The 24,055-nt window shown below is 41.6% G+C and overlaps 1 protein-coding gene across 1 annotated transcript in view; it reads left to right on the forward strand.

Moving 5' to 3' along the window:
- LOC126249243 (liprin-alpha-1) overlaps nucleotides 1-24,055 on the forward strand; it is a 401,613-nt gene that overhangs the window by 234,206 nt on the left and 143,352 nt on the right. Inside the window, exons 12-13 of the mRNA XM_049950901.1 lie at nucleotides 2,055-2,176; nucleotides 17,891-18,003. Coding sequence (XP_049806858.1) covers nucleotides 2,055-2,176; nucleotides 17,891-18,003 — 235 coding nt within the window. The remainder of the gene's footprint in view (nucleotides 1-2,054; nucleotides 2,177-17,890; nucleotides 18,004-24,055) is intronic.

Here is a 24,055-nt window from a genome sequence, read left to right on the forward strand (position 1 = left end):
CGACATCCAGTGCCGGAGAAATGGGCCATGGTCTTCACAGTCGCACTGCAGGAAAAGCTTGGCCGCAAATTGTGGCCCAGCACATTTGTGGACATAGTGTTGGTGTCCAGTTTAACTGTGCAGGCTCCAATTCCCCGTCTTTGCTGACTCAGATTTGCTCATCTATAGCTGATGATGGCTTAGTACTGCCAGTGCTGGTTCCCATGCCTTGCTGAGCTGAAATCCTATGTCTCTATTATGCAGGTCATTACTTATACATACTTTGACTGCTTCTTTAAAGACTGAGTCCAAGTACATGGAAGTGGACAAAAGGATTGTTGTCTGTCCACAGTTCGTGCTATGTCTCATGGCAAGACAGTGTTCAACAACAGCTGACTTTCCTGGCTGACACAATGTGGTGTGACGTGTTCAGTGAATCTATCCTTAACAGTGTGGCATGTCTGGGCAATGTATACATTGTGCAGCTTCCACAACATTATCCGACTTGATGCCCGTGAACCAATGAAGCAGTTGTAATGTCGGGAAAGTCTCAAATGGCACATCATTGTTGTTGTTATTATTATTATTATTATTATTATTATTATTATTATTATTAACATTATTAGCATCATCACCATCATCTTGGTGCTCAGAGTTATTGTTTGTAGCACTACTGACTGTCGTGCCTCATAAGTTGTCTTGTTGCAGTTCAGAACTTGAAGTTCCTTGTTCTGGCAGAATCTGAATACATCTCACTCTGTGAAACTTGGTGGTGACTGACTTTAATGGCTATTGATGAAATGACTGGTAGAACATTACTCGATGCAGGCTAAACGGCGACTGACTTTGATGATTTCTCAACTTAGATTAGTGTAGAAAAAGTCGTACAAAAAAAAAAAAAAAAAAAAAAAGGAGGGAGAGCAATTATGTATCTAATAACAACATCAAAGACACTTATACCGATTTAGAAATGAAGTTACATCCACTAGCGAGGAGTTGCATATCTGCTAAATGACAGCAGTGTTCAGTTCTATTTTCAGGAGTTAACTTTGAGTTTTTCTCTTTTCTCCAAAGTTTCAAGTAAAGCCAGCCAACAATATTCTAGAAACTGAAATTTGTGCTTGAGATACTTCACTAACTAATGTATTTTTCCAGTAAAAGTGTAGATTTTTGGTTGTGGAAAAGTTATTTCAACATGATGGTAATGCCAGGTTTTTGGAAGGTTTACATTCAAAAATGTGAATAATTTGAGTCACTTACGACAATGACAGTAGTGAATAGTGATATTTCTTGATTTACAAAATTTTGAGACAATACAAACTGATCTTTACACTGTGAAGGAATGGTTCTCTGAAATGAGATATGCCAATCCTAAAACAAACACTTATTCTTTTTGTCAGATTATTAAGTTCACAAACACTTATAAAATGATCATCAGCAAAGCCTGTCACATTTTGAACAATAAACATTACAAAAATACAGTACATAAAATAATTTTGATATTCCGTGCACATGTGATATATGTATTAGCTACTTAAAGGAAAGGAGTAAAGATAGTATTTGTGTCAGGAGTGGTATCAGAGCAAGTGGAGTTATTCTTCCCTGTTACATTTCATGTTGTGACAAAATTTTCTCACCTTCTAGCTTAGACTTGGGGCACAGTAGCAAACTGGGTATTGCAGTCGCATGGGAACCAGTAAGCTAGTGAGATACTTTCAGTCTTGAAGAACAAGGGTTTGTCTTATGATCACAAATGTATTCCTAGTAAGTTCAAATAATACAGTGTTCTTGGTCATCCAGACTAGTGAGTGGAATGATATGATATTCTGCTGTCATTGATCATTGTGACAGTTTAGCAGAGAATGACAACTTTATGTTAGCTTGTTTATGCCATGTTTGTGCAGCATCTCTTGTTGTATTTGCTCAGCTTACTAACAATTCATTTCTGTATGGTGGATAAAACTGCTGTAGGAAATTTAAAAAAAATTAATATTAAAAGTTTTGTATTACTGTATTGTATATATTGTATTATGAATGAAGTGGTGCTAAATGTGTAACTGAAGTGTTTGTTTTAGAATCAAATGAAAGGCTTCAAGTACACCTGAAGGAAAGGATGCATGCTCTAGAAGAGAAAAATGCACTCACTCAGGAACTGGAAAAAACCCGAAAAGTTGCAGAAGACCTCCAGGGAGAAAAGGTGTGTTACATAATTTTGACATATATAGAAAAATTTATTTTTTTCATTTGTTTTTGTGTGATCATGAAAGAGAGAGTGAGTGTGAGTGTGAGTGGGGTTGGGTGGGGGGGGGGGGTTACGTCTACATACATACTTGGCAAGCCACTGCATGGTACATGGTGAAGGGTACTATGTACCACTACTAGTCACTTGCAAATAGAATGAGGGAAAAATGGTTGTCTATATGTCTCTGCATGAGCGCTAATTTTCCTTTTCTTTGTGGGCCTTATGCGAAATGTATGTCAGCAGCAGTACAGTTGTTGTGCAGGCAGCCTCAGATGCTGGTTCACTAATTTTTTTCAATATTGCCTTGTGAAAAGAACGTCTTCCCTCCAGGGATTAACATTGCAGTTTGTGAAGTATCTCTGTAATACTTGCACAATGATCGAACCTACTGGTAACAAATCTAAAAGCATACCTCTAAATTGCTTCATTGTCATCTTTTTAATTCAATCTGGTGGTGATCCCACACACTCAAACAGTGCTCAAGAATGGGTAACTTTAGCGCTTTATATGCAGTCTCTTTTGTGGATGAGCTACACTTTCTTAAAATTCTCTCAATAAACCGAAGTCAACCATTTGCCGTCTCTCTGTCATCCTCATGTGGTCGTTCCATTTCATATTGCTTTGCAACAGTATGCTTGATGTTTAATCGACTTGACTATGTCAGGTAGCTTATTACTAATGCTACAGGGTTGTTTTTCCTACTCATCTGCATTAACTTACATTTTTCTGTATTTAGAGCTAGCTAACATTTGTCACACTAACTAGAAGTTCCATAAGTCATCTTGTATGTGCCCCGTCACTTAATGGCACTTTCCCATACACCACAATTTCATCAACAAATGGCTGCAAATTGCATCTCACCCTATCCATCAATCATTTATGTATGTAGAGAATAAGACCAGTTCTCTCTCACTTCCCTGGGGCACTCCTGACAATACCCTTGTCTCTGTTGAACACTTGTTACCAAATACAGTGTACTGGGTTGTATTAGTTGAGAAGTCATCTAGCCACTCGCATATCTGGTAACCTATTCCGTATGCTCAGACCTTCATTAACAGTGTGCTGTGGGGCACTATGTCAAATGCTTACAAGAAATCTTAGGTATATGGAATCTAGCTGTTGCCATCCATCTGTGATTTGCAGGGTATCATGCGAGGAAAGGGCAGGCTGCGTTTCACATGAACAGTGCTTCCTACATGCATGCTGATTTGTTGACAGAAACTTTTCTGTCACAAGGAAATTTATTGTATTCAAACTCAGGATAGGTTCGAGAATTCTGAAGCAGAACATTGTTTAAGTATTGATCTGCAATTATGCAGGTGTGTTCTTTAACTCCTTTTATCTACAGGAGTCACCTGCACATTTTTTCAGCCACATGGCACTTTTCACTGGGTGAGAGATTTGTGATAAAGCTAGGTAAGGGGCCAATGCCGTAGAGTACTCTCTGCAAACCCAAATTGAGATTTCATCCACATGTGACAACTAATTTGTTTTAAATTCTTTCAGTTGCTTCTGTATGCCAGTGTTACCTATTACTACGTCCTCCATACAGGAGTGTGTGTGATGGTCAAATGATGGTATGTTTGTATGATCTGCCTATGTGAATGAGTTCTTAAACATGTGATTTAAAAATTCAGTGTTCCTTTTGCTGTTTTCTATTGCCACACTATTTTGATTGATGAGTGAGTGAATAGAAGCCTTCAACCAGCATAGTGATTTTATGCAGGTTCAGAATTTGTTGAGGTTCTCATTAAGAACTGTGCTAAGGCATGACAGTGGAAGTTGTTACATGCTTCGCTCTTTGATCTTCTTAAATGCGCAAAAAATTCTACTATCTTTTAACTGTTGACTTATGTGTATTTTTTTGTGTACCGATACTGCAACAATCTCTGCTTCCTTAGCATTTTCTGAATATTATTATTAAATCACAGTGGATCTTTTTGGTCCTTTATCCATTTACTCAGCACATACTTATCCATGGTGTGATTTACAATCAGTTTAAACTTTTCCATAGTTCCTCTATGTCCATTGTATTGGAACTAATTGATGTCCCTCCATTGCTGAAATGCTTTTTCTAGCACTGTTACTCTTCTAATCTTCTTGACTGATTTATCAACTTTAGTCTTTGAAAGATGAAAAATTCAGCCAACTGTTTGTGTAATGCAGATTTATTGGAACCCTTGATGTAGGTTTAAAAAATTATCTTGTTCAGAAGAAGATTTTAACATCTGTAGCATAGCAATTTCCTCCTGAAGAAGATAAAATTGTAATTATCAAAACCTAGGTCAAAGGGCTCAGATAAACCTGCAGTACACAATAGGTTGGCTGATTATTTTTTTCCCCTCAAAGACGATTGCTTTAGAATTGCTGTTTGTCACTATGATAATATCAGGATAAGATATCCCTGTTTCTACACTGGCCCTGTTGATAAGTCAGGCACATTTGTTGCTGCAAGGTCTAAAATATTTTGGTTATGTGGGCTGTGAAACTAGCTGCTCAAGACAGTTTTCGGAAAATGTGTTCAAAATTATTTCATAGGGCTGTCTGCTCATATTAGCTGCAATAAATCCAGAGATGTCCCAGTCTATATTTGTTAGGTTAAAGTCACCTCTAACTAATGCTGCATGATTGGGATATTTCCGTGCTACTGAGAATAGACTTGCCTGGAATGATTCTCAAACTTTTATGACAGAAACATCTGATAATTAACTTTAGTCCAACTAGGCCTGCTACTTGTGTCCAGATAACTTCACAGCCAGACTCAGTTTCAATCTCAGTAGTCAAAATATTTTTGTTGACAGAAATGAACACTCCCTCTCCTAAGGTGTCTGATTTATCTTTTCATTATACATCCCATGCCTTGCTAAATACCTCAAAGCTTATTACTTCACGTTTCAGTGAGAAGGATGGGGGAGTATTAGGGTATATGATACTGGCATACGATGTGCTTGCTACCACAGGTAAACAGTGACTTTTACTTTTCAAGTATAGAGATAAATTTATATCATAATTATTGACATAATATCCTTAGGAGCAATGCAGTGATCCAAAGATTAGTTGAGAAATTTACTTTTGAAGTATAGATATGAGTGTGTATCATAATTATTGACATAACATCCTTAGGAGCAGTGCAGTGATCCAAAGATTAGTTGAGAAATGTTTATTCAGTGTAGATCTTAAGAAGACAAAATTATGCATTATCATGTGTGAGGGACAACAGCATCCATAAGTATATGTGTTGAATAATAACACTTGGCTGTTTTTGTAAATAATTTATTTCATGAACAATTTCATAGCCTAGAAGCCACATCATCATACGATTTAACATATGATGATGTAGCTGCTAGGCTACGAAACCAGTTGTTAAATAATTTATTTACAAGAGCAGCCAAGTGGTTATTATTGAACAAATTTAAAACTGTTCTGCTTCAAAAGACTTGTCACATAAATTGATGACACCATATTATGATCACTATAACGAATCAACGGGAGAAGAACATACTTAAATCTATAGCCCAAAATAATGATTATAATGCCTCTTTGATAAACACCCTAGTTGAAAAAATCCAAAGTAAACTCAAGCAACCACTGTCGCCATTACAAACTAAGAAAGAAATGCCAAAATTTGTCTGTCTTCCATTCCTTGGCAAAAGAATATAAACTTGCCAATCTTTTCAGACCACACAACATAAAAGTATCCTTCCACACTGACAATAAACTACAAAATAAAATTGTTTGCAATAATAAATCCACTGGAGATTGGCACACAAATTCTGGCATGTACAAACTCACATGCTCCTGTTCTTCCTTCTACATAGGCCAAACAGGGAGAAATTTTGCAACCCACTACAAAGGACATATGGATGCCCTTCGACTCAAAAACTTAAATAAGTCCAGTTTTGCATCACATGTTGCTCATTATGAACACTCTGATGATGATATCAATGACAGTCTTTCTATGCTACACATTGTTGAGAAAGGACTACAGATGGACCTCCTTTAACAACTAGAAATTTTCATCCACAAACTAAAGTCACCACAAAAAATCCTGAACGAACAGACTGGGTCAACACAAAACCTTTTCTTCCAGCATTTCCAGGATACCCTGGCACCAAAACAACAAAAATGACAATAATTCATCTTCATGCATAAATCTCGTTCTTCTTGGTGTGCAACGACTATGGTATTGTGTAACTTACTAAAAGTTTTTAATTATGTATTAACAGTCACCTCTAGCTGTTTACCTTTTGTATGCAGCCAGCGACATTTACTGAAATGTAAAATCTGTACTAGTAATATTTGTATCATAACACAATGCATCTCTTGACAAAGGCTATTGTGTAGTAAAGTATCCATCATATCCATATTCTTTGTAAAAGCATCGAATGTTTACAACCTGTGAACCAGTTTAAAACCAAGTGTAGCTACATGCTGTGTTTATTTGTGTACATTGCTTAATAATGCATGTTATAAGAAGCAATCTGATGTGAATACCACAAGGCAGTGCACTGTAAGTCCCTAAAACATAAAAAACTTTCCAATTCGTCACTGATTACTAAATTTCCTTCATTTCTGCCAGCAGCACCAGCACTGCATCTAGCTACACTTGGTCCACAACATAATGTTCTTCTAACATCTCCATCCCCCCTGCGGGTCCGGGGTAAGAATAGGCCCGAGGTATTCCTGCCTGTCGTCAGAGGCGGCTAAAAGGAGTTTCAACCGTTTCAGCCTTCCATGTGATGGTCCCCCTTGGGGTTTGACCCCCATTTTTCAAAATTCTACAGAAGTACGAGCCTTTTGGGGAAGGACGCCTTACGTGGTGTATCACTGGTCCTCAGTGCACTAAGACCTTGGCACTCAGCATTGTAACGGCGTTGTAACCACACCCACTATTCCTCAAATTGGGCCTAAACGCCTGATGGGTTGCACAAGTTACGCCCATAGTGCGTCCCCATCTGCACCTACGATCATGATGGACTTTCCATCTCAACCGAAATCCAGCACGGTAGCCAGCCCGTTGTGGTGGGGTCGTCATGTACCCTCTAGGTTGTAGCCCCCTGACAACACAGGGATCGTACTGCCGATACCTGAGCTGCACCCTCCCCACGTCGGCCAAGGAGTAGATGCCCGTCTCCTTGGGGCATCAGGACTCCCGGCAACGGTCATCCTGCCAGGTGGCCCTTGCTGAGGCTGGGTGGCGCCCGTGGGGAGAGCCCCTGGTCGGAGTGGGTGGTATCGGGGCGGACGTTTCGCAGATGAAACGTCAACATGTATCAGGTCGCTCTGCGGCCGAGTCTTTTAAAAAGAAAGGTACTGTCTCTGGTTCTGGTTCTCCTGCCCTTTCCCCCTTGGCCACTCCTTGGGAGGAAGGACAGGCCCGCCGGCTTGGGGCGAAGTACTTCCCCCGCTATTTAGTCTGTTCTCGGACCGATGGGGGGACGTTCACCACCTCCAAGCCCATGTTCTTTGTCCAGCACATCAAGGACATCTTCGGGGAAATCGAGGCTCTCAGTAAAATGCGTTCGGGGTCCGTTTTTATAAAGACCACCTCCGCCACACAGTCGGCGGCGCTTCAGGCGTGCGACAGACTAGGGGACATCCCAGTGTCCATTGTCCCGCATCTGGCACTGAATAGGACGCAGGGGGATGTTTTTCATCGGGACCTCCTGCTGCAATCTGATGAGGAGCCCAGGACCAACCTGGAGCGCCGAGGCGTGCATTTCGTCCGGCGAGTCCAGCGCGGCCCCAAAGAACGTCAAATCGACACCGAGGCCTTTATCCTCGCCTTCGAGGGGGACGTTCTCCCGGAGAAGGTAAAGGTGATGTGCTACCGGTGCGACGTGCGACCTTACGTCCCGCCTCCTATGCGCTGCTTTCGGTGTTTGCGCTTTGGGCACATGTCATCACTGTGTGAGGCTGAGCCCCTTTGTGGCGATTGTGGACGTCCTCTTCGTGAGGAACATACATGCACCCCACCACCTCGGTGCGTCAGTTGTCCTGGCATCCACTCGCCTAGATCTTTAGACTGCTCCGCGTATCAGAAGGAGAAGAAGATTCAAGAATTAAAAACTTTGGATCGTCTCTCTTATTCTGAGGCCAGGAAGAAGTATGACTGCCTCCATCCTGTGACGTTGACTACTTCGTTTGCCTCAGTCGTGTCCACTCCTTCCACAGTATCCTCCCCCCTATCCATCCGGGGTCTATGCCTCCGACTCCCAAATCCCTCCCTTCCAAATCCTCCTCCCTCGCGGCCCCTGCCCCCTCTGCCCCAGGGGCCACCCCTCCTCCTCCTCTCCCTCTGCCGCCTGAGAAGCGATCGTCTTCTCAGGCGTCCATCGGGGAAACGTTCCGGACCCCGGCTTCCGAGGTCCAGTGTTCCAAAACGGACCCCGCGCGTGAGGACCTTCTTCGGGTCCAGCCCACCATACCCGTGCCTCATCGAACTTCCAAGAAGGCCTCCAAGAAGAAGTCTTTATCCCCCTCTCCACCCCGGCGCGTTTCGTCTGACGCTCCATCCGTGAGTTGCTGCTCCCGGCCGTCCTCAGTGTCGCCGGGATGCTCTGCTGCCAGGCGCTCGGGTGGCCTCTCGTCGGCGAATGATGCTGCCCCTCCTACGCAACCCGGGAAAGCGGCCGCCGCTGGCGACGACTCGATGGAACAGGATCCGCCTCCCGCCGGTTGTAGCGTTGTTCCCTCGAAACCTGGCCCTCCATGGTCGTCGAGGTGACCAGCTCTTCACCCGTTTCGTTTGCCCTCTTTTCTGACTAGCGATGGCTTTGTTACATTGGAACATAAGAGGTATTCGATCTAATCGGGAGGAATTACAACTGTTCCTCCGCCTGCACTGTCCGCTCGTCCTTGGTCTCCAGGAAACCAAGTTGCGCCCAACTGACCGTATTGCTTTTACCCACTATAACTCGGAGCTGTCTGAACTCACCCCTGTGGATGGTATTCCAGCTCATGGTGGGGTCATGTTGCTCGTTCGGGACGATGTCTGTTACCATCCCATCCCATTGACCACCCCACTCCAAGCAATAGCTGTCCGTATTACTCTTTCTGCCTTTACTTTTTCTGTTTGTACCGTCTACACTCCATCGTCATCTGCAGTTAGTCGGGCTGACATGATGCACCTCATTGTCCAGCTTCCTCTGCCGTTTTTCTTGTTTGGCGACTTCAGTGCCCATCATCCCCTTTGGGGCTCTCCTGCTTCCTGTCAGAGAGGCTCCCTCTTGGCGGATGTCTTCAACCATCTCAATCTTGTCTGCCTCAATACTGGCGCCCCGACTTTCCTCTCGGACTCTACCCATAACTACTGCCACTTGGACCTCTCGATCTGTTCTACCACTCTTGCCCGTCGGTTCGAGTGCTATGTCCTTTCTGACACCTATTCGAGCGACCACTTCCCCTGTGTCGTTCGTCTCCTGCACCACACCCCATCCCCACGTCCTTCGAGCTGGAACATACCGAAAGCTGACTGGGGACTTGACTCCTCCCTGGCGACCTTTCCGGACCACGATTTTCTCAGTTGTGACAGTCAGGTCGAATACCTCATGGCTGTTATCATCAATGCTGCCGAACGTTCCATTCCTCGTACTGCCTCTTCTTCACGTCGTGTTTCCGTCCCCTGGTGGAATGAGGCTTGTCGAGACGCTATCCGTGCTCGACGATGTGCTTTACGCACCTTTCGCCGCCATCCTACGTTGGCGAATTGTATTGGATACAAACGACTCCGAGCGCAATGCCGTAGAGTCATCGAAGACAGCAAAAAATCTTGTTGGGCCTCTTTCACCAGCTCCTTTAGCAGTTTTACTCCCTCTTCTGTCGTCTGGGGTGGCCTGCGCCGGCTGTCGGGCATTAAGGCCCACAGCTCGGTACCTGGCCTGACTTCAGGTAATGAGGTCCTTGTTGATCCTGTGGATATCTCCAACGTCTTCGGCCGCTTTTTCACGGAGGTTTCAAGCTCCGCCCTTTACCACCCTGCCTTCCTTCCCAGGAAAGAGGCAGAAGAGGCTCGGCGACCTTCCTTCCACTCGCTGAATCTGGAAAATTATAATGCCCCCTTTACTATGCGGGAACTTGAACGTGCACTTGCACTGTCCCGGTCCTCTGCTCCGGGGCCAGATGCCATTCACATTCAGATGCTGGCACACCTTTCTCCGGCAGGCAAAAGCTTCCTTCTTTGTAGCTACAATCGCATCTGTACCGAAGGTCAAGTCCCCATGCGTTGGCGTGACGCCGTCGTTGTTCCTATACCCAAACCCGGGAAGGATAGACACCTTCCTTCTAGTTACCGCCCCATTTCTCTTACAAGCTGTGTCTGTAAGGTGATGGAGCGCATGGTTAACGCTCGGTTAGTTTGGATTCTTGAATCTCGACGGCTTCTTACCAATGTTCAATGTGGCGTTCATCGCCGCCGCTCCGCTGTTGACCACCTTGTGACCTTGTCGACATTCATCATGAACAACTTTTTGCGAAAGCGCCCAACGGTCGCCGTGTTCTTCGATTTGGAGAAGGCTTATGATACCTGTTGGAGAGGAGGTATCCTCCGCACTATGCACAGGTGGGGTCTACGCGGTCGCCTGCCCCTTTTTATTGATTCCTTTTTAACAGATCGACAGTTTAGGGTACGTGTGGGTTCTGTATTGTCCGACGTCTTCCTCCAGGAGAACGGAGTGCCTCAGGGCTCCGTCTTGAGCGTAGCCCTTTTTGCCATAGCGATCAATCCAATTATGGATTGCATTCCACCTAATGTCTCAGGCTGTCTTTTTGTCGATGACTTCGCGATCTACTGCAGTGCCCAGCGAACATGCCTCCTGGAGCGCTGCCTTCAGCATTGTCTAGACAGCCTATACTCATGGAGTGTGGCAAATGGCTTCCGGTTCTCTGAAGAGAAGACGGTTTGCATCAACTTTTGGCGATATAAAACGTTCCTTCCGCCATCCTTACATCTCGGTCCCGTTGTTCTCCCATTCGTGGAAACAACAAAGTTCCTAGGGCTCACACTGGACAGGAAACTTTGTTGGTCTCCGCATGTCTCTTATTTGGCTGCCCGTTGTACACGTTCCCTTAATGTCCTCAGAGTTCTTAGTGGTTCATCTTGGGGAGCGGATCGCACTGTCCTGCTTCGCTTGTATCGGTCCATAGTCCGATCAAAGCTGGATTATGGGAGCCTCGTCTACTCGTCTGCTCGGCCATCCCTCTTACGCCGTCTCAACTCCATCCACCATAGGGGGTTACGTCTTGCGACCGGAGCTTTCTACACTCGTCCCGTCGAGAGTCTTTATGTTGAAGCTGCCGAATTACCATTGACCTACCGGCGCGATGTACTACTTTGTCGGTATGCCTGCCGGCTGTTGTCAATGCCCGACCACCCCTCTTATCAGTCCTTCTTCGCCGATTCTCTCGACCATCAATATGGGTTGTATGTGTCTGCCCTGCTGCCCCCTGGAGTCCGCTTTCGTCGCCTGCTTCGACAATTGGATTTTGCCCTCCCTACCACCTTCAGAGAGGGTGAGAGCCCGACACCACCTTGGCTCCAGGCTCCAGTTCATGTTTATCTCGACCTCAGCTCGCTCCCGAAGGAGGGTACTCTGGCTGCAGTGTATTGCTCACGGTTTGTCGAACTTCGTGCGCGACTTGCCAGTCACACCTTTATTTACACTGATGGCTCCAAAACTGACGATGGTGTCGGCTGCGCCTTTGTCGCCGGGGTCGTCACCTTTAAATACCGGCTCCTCGACCAATGTTCCAGCTTTACGGCCGAGCTTTTTGCTCTCCATCAGGCCGTTCAGTATGCCCGCTGCCACTGCCATTCATCGTATGTACTCTGCTCTGATTCACTCAGTGCTCTTCAGAGCCTTGGAGCTCCATATCCGGTCCATCCCTTGGTGCAACGGATCCAGCAGTCCCTCCATTCTTTTGCTGAGGGTGGGTCTCCTGTCAGCTTTCTGTGGGTTCCCGGCCATGTAGGAGTGCCTGGGAATGAGGCTGCTGATGCTGCAGCCAAGGCTGCAGTCCTCCTGCCTCAGCCAGCCTTCCATTGTATCCTGTCATCTGACGTTAGTGGGGTTTTTTGTAAGAGGCTTGTGTCCTTGTGGTGGGATACTTGGCCCTCACTTCAAGGAAACAAGCTCCGGGCAGTAAAACCGTTCCCAACTGCTTGGACAACCTCCTCCCGACCATCTCGGCGAGAAGAGGTCCTTCTGACCGGGTTGCGGATTGGGCATTGCCGGTTTAGCCACCGCTACCTGCTCTCCAGTGACCCAGCCCCGCAGTGCCCTTGTGGTCATGCATTAACAGTGTGCCATGTTTTATTGTTGTGTCCCCGTTTTATTCAATCTCATGTTGTCCTATCTCTGCCATCTACTTTGCAGGATATTTTAGCGGATGACGCTCGAGCAGCTGCTCGTGTTCTTCGTTTCATTACTTTGACTGGATTGTCCAAAGACATCTAACTCTTTCACTTATTTTATCTGCATCTTTGTAAGAACTTTCTGGTGTCCCCCCTCCTTGAGTTTTACTAGATTCTATGTGCTCTAACAATTGTGACTGGGCGCTAATGACCTCAGTAGTTGAGCGCCCTTAAACAAAAAAGAAAAAAAAAAAAAACCCTCCATCTGAAGATGAGCCTGCAGTGGCTCGAAAATATGTTCATGGTTGAATAAATTGTCAAAAAGTGACTGGTTGCATTTTTATTACCAGATAAATGCCAAAAAGAAATAAGGTTACTAGCTACAGACTTGTAGCAGTCATTTCTGTTTTTTTGTTCTGTGGAGTGTTTGAATATGCTGTAGTTACTACCCTAGAATATTTCTTGCAAAAAAAAATAAGTTTATTTCACCAGCCCAGTTTGTATTGTATAAAAATAAAACAACACTGGATGATCTGGTTGAATTTTTGCAAGACTGACAAATTTAGTGGACAATAAACTGCCAAATATTGGCCTTTTCCTTGATCTGACAAAGGGTTTTAACATGGTTAATCACAAAATTCTAGCAGAAAAATCTATTGCAGTATAGGATGTGTGATACTGCTCACAGTGGATTCTACAGCTGTGTAAATGGACCACTGACGTTTTTGAAAGTCAGAAACTACTATATATCCAATGAAATATGTTACACCCAATCAAACTTACATAGGACAATTAATCAAACAGTGGAAAATCCAGGATGGAATGTAACAACATTATGGAAATGATAGTTGCTACTCACTATATAGTGGAGATACTGAGTCGCAGAAAGACAAAGTCTTTGTTGGCCGAAAGCTAACTTTGTGAGTATGTTTGTTGTGCCCCTCAGTGACATCCTAAAACTTGTACTGCTGGCATAATCTTTGTATCAACTGTAGAAGTTTGATACCATACTGTAACAGTATGATGTTTAAGAATGTCTGGCATGTTAAACTCTAGTACCTTCATAATCTGTATTTGGTGAATTGTGTATTCCTCTAATGTTAATGTTAATTAAAGGCATCTCTATTATGTAATTCAAATTCTACTGAACTTGTTCGAATTTGAAAATGCTATCTGAGTCATTTTAGCCTCCAGTATTAGGAGATGAAATGTTAGACACAGAAATAAACCTTGGACCATGGCTATTACTGATAAAAATCAGATTCATTTAAAAATGTAATTCAAAAATTGTACCACCTAGTTTTTATAACTGCTGTAGATAGGCATCATATGTATATCACCCGCCAGCACTTCATCATGTTGACATATCCCATATGATATGTACAGGTGATGAATGACCATGACCTAACAGACAAATAAAATGCATGTACGTATGACTCAGAGCAGCATTGTTCATTCACTGTCTCAGAAGTCTGGCAACATTATCCTGTATCTTATTCTTATTCACCATGAATAACAAGTATCTTGTCACACCTTTTTGAGGTATGCTAGATGACACTTCTGCTTGTAATGACCTCTTCCTGATGAGGATGAACAGTTGAATTCTGTTTGCTAGGAAGCCCTCATGGTCTGATATTTTCTAAGCACATATTTTACTTGCTGTGTGTTGGTATGGATTTGTTTCAAGGCTTCACAGAAGTAAAAAGAACCCAGAAGCAATCTGAGTGCCCGTATCCACATTAGTCAGGATCCCACAAGCAGATAAGATACGCAGAGTGGATGACAACTAACAGAAACCACTCTGGTTTCTAAGCAGCTTTTATGGTATTCCAGAAAGTCATAATATGCATACCTAAGTTGTTCCATAATTCTACAGCTGATGAACATCAGAAATATAGGTCTGCAGTATTGAAACTCTGTCTTAGACCCTTCCCTGGAAATTGGAAAGGATTTGACATGTATACAGTAATCCATTGTCCCTGCGATATTAAATAAACTGTTGGTAGAAGAGGAACCACTTGTGTTCAGTAATTAATGGAAATGTAAAACTCAATATATCTTTACCAGCAGCCATTATTGGTACTGACATAAGCTTTAAAGCCTGGGAAAGGAAGGGGAAAGGCCTGAAAGTAGTTAGTAATGAAGCAGGAAATAAGTGGTGCCTGCAGTCTGCATTTAAGCAGTGATGCTCTTTCCATGTTGGCAGACATCACCACCCTTCCTGCACAGTGGAAGAATACTTGCCATATAAGTTATAATAATTATAGTAACAGGTCTAGTGGTTTCCATATATGTTGTTTTCGCATGCATGTAATAATCAGAACTGGGATCTGCAAGACAGTAGCCCTATTTTAAAACAGTTTCAGGAGACTAAACCACTCATGTCAGTGACCAATGACTGACTGAATTATTTTGACGTTTTGACTGATTTTATGTCCCTAGTCAACGTGGAGTGTTCTGATGATTCAACTGAAAAACTAGTTTAAGGATGTGATTTTCCTGACCGACTGTCATTTCATTTTGAAATGAACACTTTATTTCATTATTTTCCAGTTAGCTAATGTCACTCTCTTGGAAATCATCAGACTACATCACAATAATTTTTTTATGATTATAGTATGTTATGAACCACACATTTATAAGGGGAAAACAGAACATGTTATGACCTCCCTAATAAGAGTTTGTCACAATCGTAGTATATATAAGGAAAATTATCAATTATGTGAAGTCCATTTGTAACATGGAAGAAGTGTAACCCTTTTGTGGGTTTTATCACTGTACCAGCATACATAAAATACGTTAGCATAAATATGGAATTGGCAACACACATGGTATGGTCAACATCTAAAAGTGTGTGTTTCCACTTAAATGGTTACACTAATGTATTATATCGGTATGTCTGTTGCTACAGGGACAAAATCCATGTAAGGACTGCATTTTTCTATTTTACATCTCGACTTCACATTTTTGATAGTTGTGCACATATTTACTATGATTGTGGGAAACTTTTATTGGGGATGTCATCACATGTTGTATATACACCACACAGATGTACAGATGTGTGGAACATGTTATGATCAGCTTTTATCCATCAGTGAACCTATTAATTTTTCGTAGTAGCTCTCTCTTATTTTTATTTTCTAGTACAGTCTGTGAAATCAAAAGCATCTTCCCATTCTTTACTTCCTTCTATGTCACATGATTTATCTGGTGTCTCTCCTACAATGTATTTGAATTCGAGACGTAGCTCCTTCGCATTTTTGTCCCCATGACTGAATATTTATTGTTAGTTGCACATATAATTACCGCTAACTTTCTTCATGCATTTGTTCAAAAAATATTTTGCTTCTTTTCTTAAAGGCCTATTAATATATGTAACTGTTGACACTACTATTGTTTTGATGTCACTTAGTCTTTCCTCCACAATAGTTAAACAAAAAATTGTCAGTGTGTTCTTACCAACTATAACACTCTATAAAAGAACCATTTTACTGGTAACTTTTTGAAAACATGTCTAGAAAACTTCCCATGTGTGTGTGTGTGTGTGTGTGTGTATCTGTGCTATTTACTAGACAAATACAGCTCTGGAACATTTGCTAGCAAATTGAAACTGTCTGAAACTGTTATGCAGTCAAGAATTTGCTGAGTGTGACTGTAGGCTAATATCAATTACTGCTGCACTTATGAAAGTCAGAAACCACTGAGTGAAACTTGATTTTGACCCTTAAGTGTTTGCAAGAAAATTAAGGTAATTTACATATCCTGCCTGCTTTTCAGCAGGTGTGTAGTATGTGAGTGTCAGTTGTTTGCTTAGTCATCTATGTTATCCTTTAACAGTGATTGGGAAAGGAATAAGTCTACTTTATAGTTACTGAAGCAGAAAGGTCTGCAGCTATCCTTACAAGTAGTCACATTAAAAAATACAGTTTGGAACTTCATAAAAGAAGTGGAAAAACAGAAGACATGGAAAATCTTCCTTCCTTCTATCAATTCATGATTACTTTCCTTAAAAAATTGGAGTAACAAGATTGATTTCGTCCAAAGTTGTTTCATAGATGTAGATTGTAATGAGACAAGAAATTACTTTGTTTTCATTGTTTGTTGGGCTACTTTTCATATTTGTAATGTCTCATATTTTAAATGTCTGCCTCAAGAGATTAACAAGCCATTGTGGATAAAAAATCTTGTACTGACAAAATTAATTGTGAGGTTTTGATTTTAATGGACACTAGAGTTATTTCTGTTTAGAGAAAAAACATATATTGTGTCATACATTTTCTACATTTTCACTTTGCTTTGAGATAGGTGATAAATACTCCCTATTTACTTTGTTAAGTGTGCTGCAAGAATCTCTCCCCAAACTTCTTTTATATGGACTGCTTCCCAAAAGATGTATTTGAATTTTGCTCATAAGAATGTGTTGTACACAAATGACGTGTTTCAGTCAAGCGTATTGTAGCCATTACACATTGTATCATTCTTTGGGCTTATGTTTTTGTCAGTTTAATGAAGCAGAATACTTCAAAAAATGGCTCTGATCACTATTGGACTTAACATCGGATGTCATCAGTCCCCTAGAAATTAGAACTACTTAAACCTAACTAACCTAAGGACATCACACATCCATGCCCAAGGCAGGATTCGAACCTGCGACCGTAGCAGTTGCGCGGTTGCAGACTGAAGTGCCTAGAACTGCTCGGCCACACCGGCCGGCGAAGCAGAATACTGTATCATTTAAATTCCCATTACTGTTACTGTTTACATAACATACTTTGGTCTTTATTTTTGTGTGGTTTGTTACGTACTATATACGGATTAAGGTTCAACTCATCATTTCTGCTTGACGACTTCTCCTACTTCCTAGATGAATTTCTGAATATTTATGTTTGGACTGCATTCATCTTATTTTGATGTAGATAAAGATTTCAAAATGTCCTTTTATGTAAGCAGTAAGATTTCAATAAACCCACTTACGTAAATGGCCAGCATGTAGCCATGTTTTCTCAGAGAAAATATATCCTATTTCCAAACATACTGAGAAGTTCCTCATAATGATGACTTGTCATTTTGATACTTGGAACACACAAAAAAAGAAAGAAAACCAAACTTAACCATACTAGCTTCTTCAGAGAAGTCCTTCATGCATGTACTAGGTGTTGGTGGACACTTGAGTAAATTACATAAACATAAATGCAAAGATTAAATAAAATTTCTTCTGCCTAGTTATATGTGGGTAGTCATAATAAATGTCCCTACATTTCTTGTTTTTTTCCCTCTGTTTGTTACATATTAAAATAAAAAAGGATGTTCTTTTTCAGGGTGACATTGTCAAAGAACTGAGCAAAGCACGACTTGAAATAGACAATGTGAAGAGGCAGATGCTTCAGCAAGAGATAGCATTTAACATTCAACAAACAGATGCTTTAACAAGGTTAGATAAGTTGCAAAAGGATCTGGAAAGCAGAAGGTATTATAAAAAATTCCATGTTTTACATTTTCAGTTACTGAAGTACCGGCAGCGAATCTTTGTGTATCAGCTGCACTGTTTCTTTTATGAGTTTCTTCAGTCATAATATTTCACTTCAGAAACTATTGACAGTAATAGTTTCAAGAAAAATGAATTTTTCAAAAGAGGATATAAACTATAATCATCATTTCCACTATTACTGTGATTTCCAGCCCAGTTGTTGATAATGTAAAACATGTGAAAATTATAAGTTCTTCGAAGATTCATATTTAGTTTTGTAACTGACAAGGTAAGTGTTTCAACTGTTTGAGTCAAATTTGTGTGAAACGTAAGTACTGGGCTCGTTGTGTGTCTCAGATTGCAATGGTAGTAGCCCCTTACTGAGGAAATGCCTAGTTTTTGAATAATAAAGATACATAATTTGTGAACTATATGTCCTTTTTGTGCACAACTACACTACTGCAGTGCATGCTGTATGGTATGGTATTGTGAGATGGGACCTTTGTGATATGTTAATCCATGCAGTCCCCACTGCTGTTGTTGTGTGAAGGGAACTACCCATGGTGCACTAGTGTGCAGTTATACATTGTAGATAATTCTGGTTTCATGTCATTAAATATTCATGTATATTTAAAGTTTAATATTGATGGATTTGCCACTGTACTGTTAGTACATTTATTCTTCTAGTTAAAAGTTTTCACATTGATATTATAAACATTTGTTTTTCAGCTAACATGCATCACATCAATCCAATTCGTGTTGTGAATGTTTTACAAAACTATGTGGCACAGTCAACAGTGTATCATAATGTGATAGATGATGAAACTGAAGACCTTTCTTTTGTCAGTACACTGTTGAAGCTCATTAACAAGAAGTTCTTTGGAGAAATATCTCCGAATGTAAATTATACCTTTGTGAATGAATGTGTTTGTGGGGCCGCAGCAGTAATTAGTGGGAATGAAGATGGTTATTCTACAAACAAGTATGAACCATCATCATCAGATGGAGCTAAATGAAACAAATTGACAGAAACTACTGTACAGAGCTATCAGAAAATGAATTCATTTGCAGAGAAGTCGAAAAATAAGCATAATAGTAGTTTAATTGTACAACAAATGTGGTAATATTTAGAAAAAAATCCCTACAAAACTATACCAGTGTTCTTTAATCCTTTAATAAAAAAGGAAATGTTCGAAAAATTTAAGAAATACAGGGGTTGTGGTCTGATTGTCCATTATTTCAGTTTAAGAAATTGGACTATTATTTCTGCCAAAAAACACAATTGTAAATGTCTTGCCTTCAGTACCCTTTCAGACTGATTTAAAAGAGAAAATCTTATTTGTTTTTGAAACATATTTGTGTCGATGAAAGAAAAGAAGGATGTAAAAGATGTAATGGAGTCTGCTGCAGCACTTATACACAAGTTTTATGTCTTACACAGGCGAAGGGTAAAGTGGATACAGGATACAGTATTTTCAGTTCAGACCATTCATGATTTGAATATGAAATGGGAAGTGGATGAACTTAATTGAATGTAGGGAGAAAAGCACGCACCTGCTGTAGTGAAATCTATTTCATCTGTAACACATTGTTATAATCTCCAACTTCATATGTCATCTGCTGGATTTCTTGGTACAAAGATTTGTTTCCAAGAACAAAATGAACAGTTCCAAGCAAGGGTGAAGCTGCTAATAACGTGGAAAACACCTTTTGGTTAAAAAATATTTTCATCCCATATTTAAAAGACCACCTTACTGTTGCATGACTCTTGAATTGCGAAACCAATGAAGCTACATTTCGAGAAACTGAAATTCAGAAGTTCTTAAATGGAAAACATGTTCACACAAAAATAATCCCTGCGCAAAGCACTAAACACATCCAATTGTTATATCTCTACCTCTTCAGGCAATATAAACTGGTTTTTGCAGGCTTGAAAATTGTGTCAGAAATAAATTTATTTTTGAGGCATCGCAAGATACATTAAGTGACCGAATATTGATAATGAAACTTCATTCACTTGTTTATCACAAATTGCTTTGCCGGTTTTCAAGGGCATGTCATTAAAACCCAGCAGACCTGATGATGTGTCACAGAGGAAACTGTAATGAATTTCACAGCATATTAGAGGCAGTGTTCGGAGTAGGGAATAGTGACTGTAGTATCAAACATTGTGGATAAGGTGCTGTTATTTGTTTGCGATGTTCCTAAAAGTTCTGCCCGAAACGTTTTGTTAAAAACCTCATCATCAGATTTGAACACTGTCGTATGATGCAGTGAAAAACACACCAGTATAGAAATGCCATTTGACAATAGAAAAGTACAAGTTTGTATTTGTAGGAATATTATATCTCATACTAATTGTGAATGAATGTAATCTTTCTACTTATGTGTATTTGTGTGTATGTATGTGTGCGTATGTTTGTATGTATGCATGTTAAAGAATAAAAATAAATGTGTCTGTTAGTGTTCAAACAATCTTTTTCATTACATACTGTACAGCATATTGTAGAGTTTCTTTTTGTTTCGGAATAACACTGCCATTTGCCTGAAAAGTGGACATTTGGCTCATGAATGCATGGCTTGATTGCTCGAAAACAAGGCATTTCCTTAACAGGGGATCTTCACCACTGTCCTCACCGACTTGAAATGAGGCTGATATGAGTTTCACCCAAATACAACTCCTATAGTTGAAACACCTACCTTGTGAGCATAGTTAATGATGCTACTCCCATTTAACTGTTTCATTTTTCCAATTGACTGTATAATTTTCATATGTGAAGTACATTTAATGAAATGAAAATTTAAAAGTGTAAATTGTTGGTAGTAATAATTATTATTCCCATATAGAGATTGAAATTAATACTTCCTTACAAAAATAAAAGTATAGTAATCATGGCACTAAATTGGTTGTCAATTGTGTGTTTCCCACTGTTTATTCTTTCTTAACATTAACAAAGAACCCTGTGATAGATAAAGCGTACAGTTAGGGGTGATTAAATAAAAAATATTAATGCTTATGAAAATAAATAATTTCAATTTTGATGTTATCTTTTCCACACTATTTTTGCCGCCCCCCCCCCCCCCCCCCCCATCTCCACAGGGCGGGATGGTTGTCCCTTACAGCTCTTTTATGAGTCCGTGCATGGCACAATGGTGTACACAGGCCCCCAAGTTGTTGTGGCCTATTCTTCCATCCTGGGTTCCATTTTCTTCTCTGTGCCTCTCCCTCCCTGCCCTCACTCCTTCCCCTCTGCCCCTTCCTTCCCCCCTCTTGGTGTTCTTATTTATGATGACATGTCTATCCACTGGGTTTCTTATATTCCTTCTGGTTTTTGTTCCCTTTGCCTTGTCTCTTTCACCTTTCCTTTTTGGCATTTTTGATCCCACTTTGGGTTTTGACAGCCATTTCTAAATTTTCTCTCCCCCCATAGTATGAGCTGTTTGGGTAAGAACTCCCTCCCTAGCATCTATGGAGTGGATTTCTCTCCTCTCCCCCTTCCCCCCTTCCCCCCCTGCCATAGCCCCCCTTCCCCCCTACCGCTCACCTTTAAGGTTGCCAGTATGTGCAGCCAGTCCATGTGATAGGAGTGTTATATACCCATCTGACTGAGCACCCTGACAACATAGGTATCACATTTCTGATATCTGAGCTGTTGCCTCCCTGTGCATGGCCTTGGAGCAGTGTCATTCTGGAGCATTGGAACTCCTGGCATTGACTGCCATGCCAGATGGCCCTTGCTGTGACTGGGTGGTGCTCATGGGGAGAGCCCTTGATTGGAGTGGGTGGTATCAGGGTTGATGCTTTGCATATGGAACACATTAAGTTCCAAAAAACTGGCCATTCTTTTATGGCCATCACTTCAGTTAGCAATTGATCATTTAATGCTGATGCTTTGACCCTGCAGCATTCCCTTCTCTGGCTACACACTGGGAGGAGGGCCAAACTTGCCAGCTTGGGGTGAAATACTTTCCACAGTACTTGACCTGCACTAGGACTGATGGGGACACTTTCACCACCAAGAAGCCATTACATCTACATCTACATTCATACTCCGCAAGCCACCCAACGGTGTGTGGCGGAGGGCACTTTACGTGCCACTGTCATTACCTCCCTTTCCTGTTCCAGTCGCGTATGGTTCGCGGGAAGAACGACTGTCTGAAAGCCTCCGTGCGCGCTCTAATCTCTCTAATTTTACATTCGTGATCTCCTCGGGAGGTATAAGTAGGGGGAAGCAATATACTCGATACCTCATCCAGAAACGCACCCTCTCGAAACCTGGCGAGCAAGCTACACCGCGATGCAGAGCGCCTCTCTTGCAGAGTCTGCCACTTGAGTTTATTAAACATCTCCGTAACGCTATCACGGTTACCAAATAACCCTGTGACGAAACGCGCCGCTCTTCTTTGGATTTTCTCTATCTCCTCCGTCAACCCGATCTGGTACGGATCCCACACTGATGAGCAATACTCAAGTATAGGTCGAACGAGTGTTTTGTAAGCCACCTCCTTTGTTGCTGGACTACATTTTCTAAGCACTCTCCCAATGAATCTCAACCTGGTACCCGCCTTACCAACAATTAATTTTATATGATCATTCCACTTCAAATCGTTCCGCACGCATACTCCCAGATATTTTACAGAAGTAACTGCTACCAGTGTTTGTTCCGCTATCATATAATCATACAATAAAGGATCCTTCTTTCTATGTATTCGCAATACATTACATTTGTCTATGTTAAGGGACAGTTGCCACTCCCTGCACCAAGTGCCTATCCGCTGCAGATCTTCCTGCATTTCGCTACAATTTTCTAATGCTGCAACTTCTCTGTATACTACAGCATCATCCGCGAAAAGCCGCATGGAACTTCCGACACTATCTACTAGGTCATTTATATATATTGTGAAAAGCAATCGTCCCATAACACTCCCCTGTGGCACGCCAGAGGTTACCTTAACGTCTGTAGACGTCTCTCCATTGATAACAACATGCTGTGTTCTGTTTGCTAAAAACTCTTCAATCCAGCCACACAGCTGGTCTGATATTCCGTAGGCTCTTACTTTGTTTATCAGGCGACAGTGCGGAACTGTATCGAACGCCTTCCGGAAGTCAAGAAAAATAGCATCTACCTGGGAGCCTGTATCTAATATTTTCTGGGTCTCATGAACAAATAACGCGAGTTGGGTCTCACACGATCGCTGTTTCCGGAATCCATGTTGATTCCTACATAGTAGATTCTGGGTTTCCAAAAACGACATGATACTCGAGCAAAAAACATGTTCTAAAATTCTACAACAGATCGACGTGAGAGATATAGGTCTATAGTTTTGCGCATCTGCTCGACGACCCTTCTTGAAGACTGGGACTACCTGTGCTCTTTTCCAATCATTTGGAACCCTCTGTTCCTCTAGAGACTTGCGGTACACGGCTGTTAGAAGCGGGGCAAGTTCTTTCGCGTACTCTGTGTAGAATCGAATTGGTATCCCGTCAGCTCCAGTGGACTTTCCTCTGTTGAGTGATTCCAGTTGCTTTTCTATTCCTTGGACACTTATTTTGATGTCAGCCATTTTTTCGTTTGTGCGAGGATTTAGAGAAGGAACTGCAGTGCGGTCTTCCTCTGTGAAACAGCTTTGGAAAAAGGTGTTTAGTATTTCAGCTTTACGCGTGTCATCCTCTGTTTCAATGCCATCATCATCCCGGAGTGTCTGGATATGCTGTTTCGAGCCACTTATTGATTTAACGTAAGACCAGAACTTCCTAGGATTTTCTGTCAAGTCTGTACATAGAATTATACTTTCGAATTCACTGAACGCTTCTCGCATAGCCCTCCTTACGCTAACTTTGACATCGCTTAGCTTCTGTTTGTCTGAGAGGTTTTGGCTGCATTTAAACTTGGAGTGAAGCTCTCTTTGCTTTCGCAGTAGTTTCCTAACTTTGTTGTTGTACCACGGTGGGTTTGTCACGTCCCTCACAGTTTTACTCGGCACGTACCTGTCTAAAACGCATTTTACGATTGCC

Source organism: Schistocerca nitens, chromosome 3 (assembly GCF_023898315.1).
Source record: "Schistocerca nitens isolate TAMUIC-IGC-003100 chromosome 3, iqSchNite1.1, whole genome shotgun sequence".
NCBI classification, from domain to species: Eukaryota; Metazoa; Arthropoda; class Insecta; order Orthoptera; family Acrididae; genus Schistocerca; species Schistocerca nitens.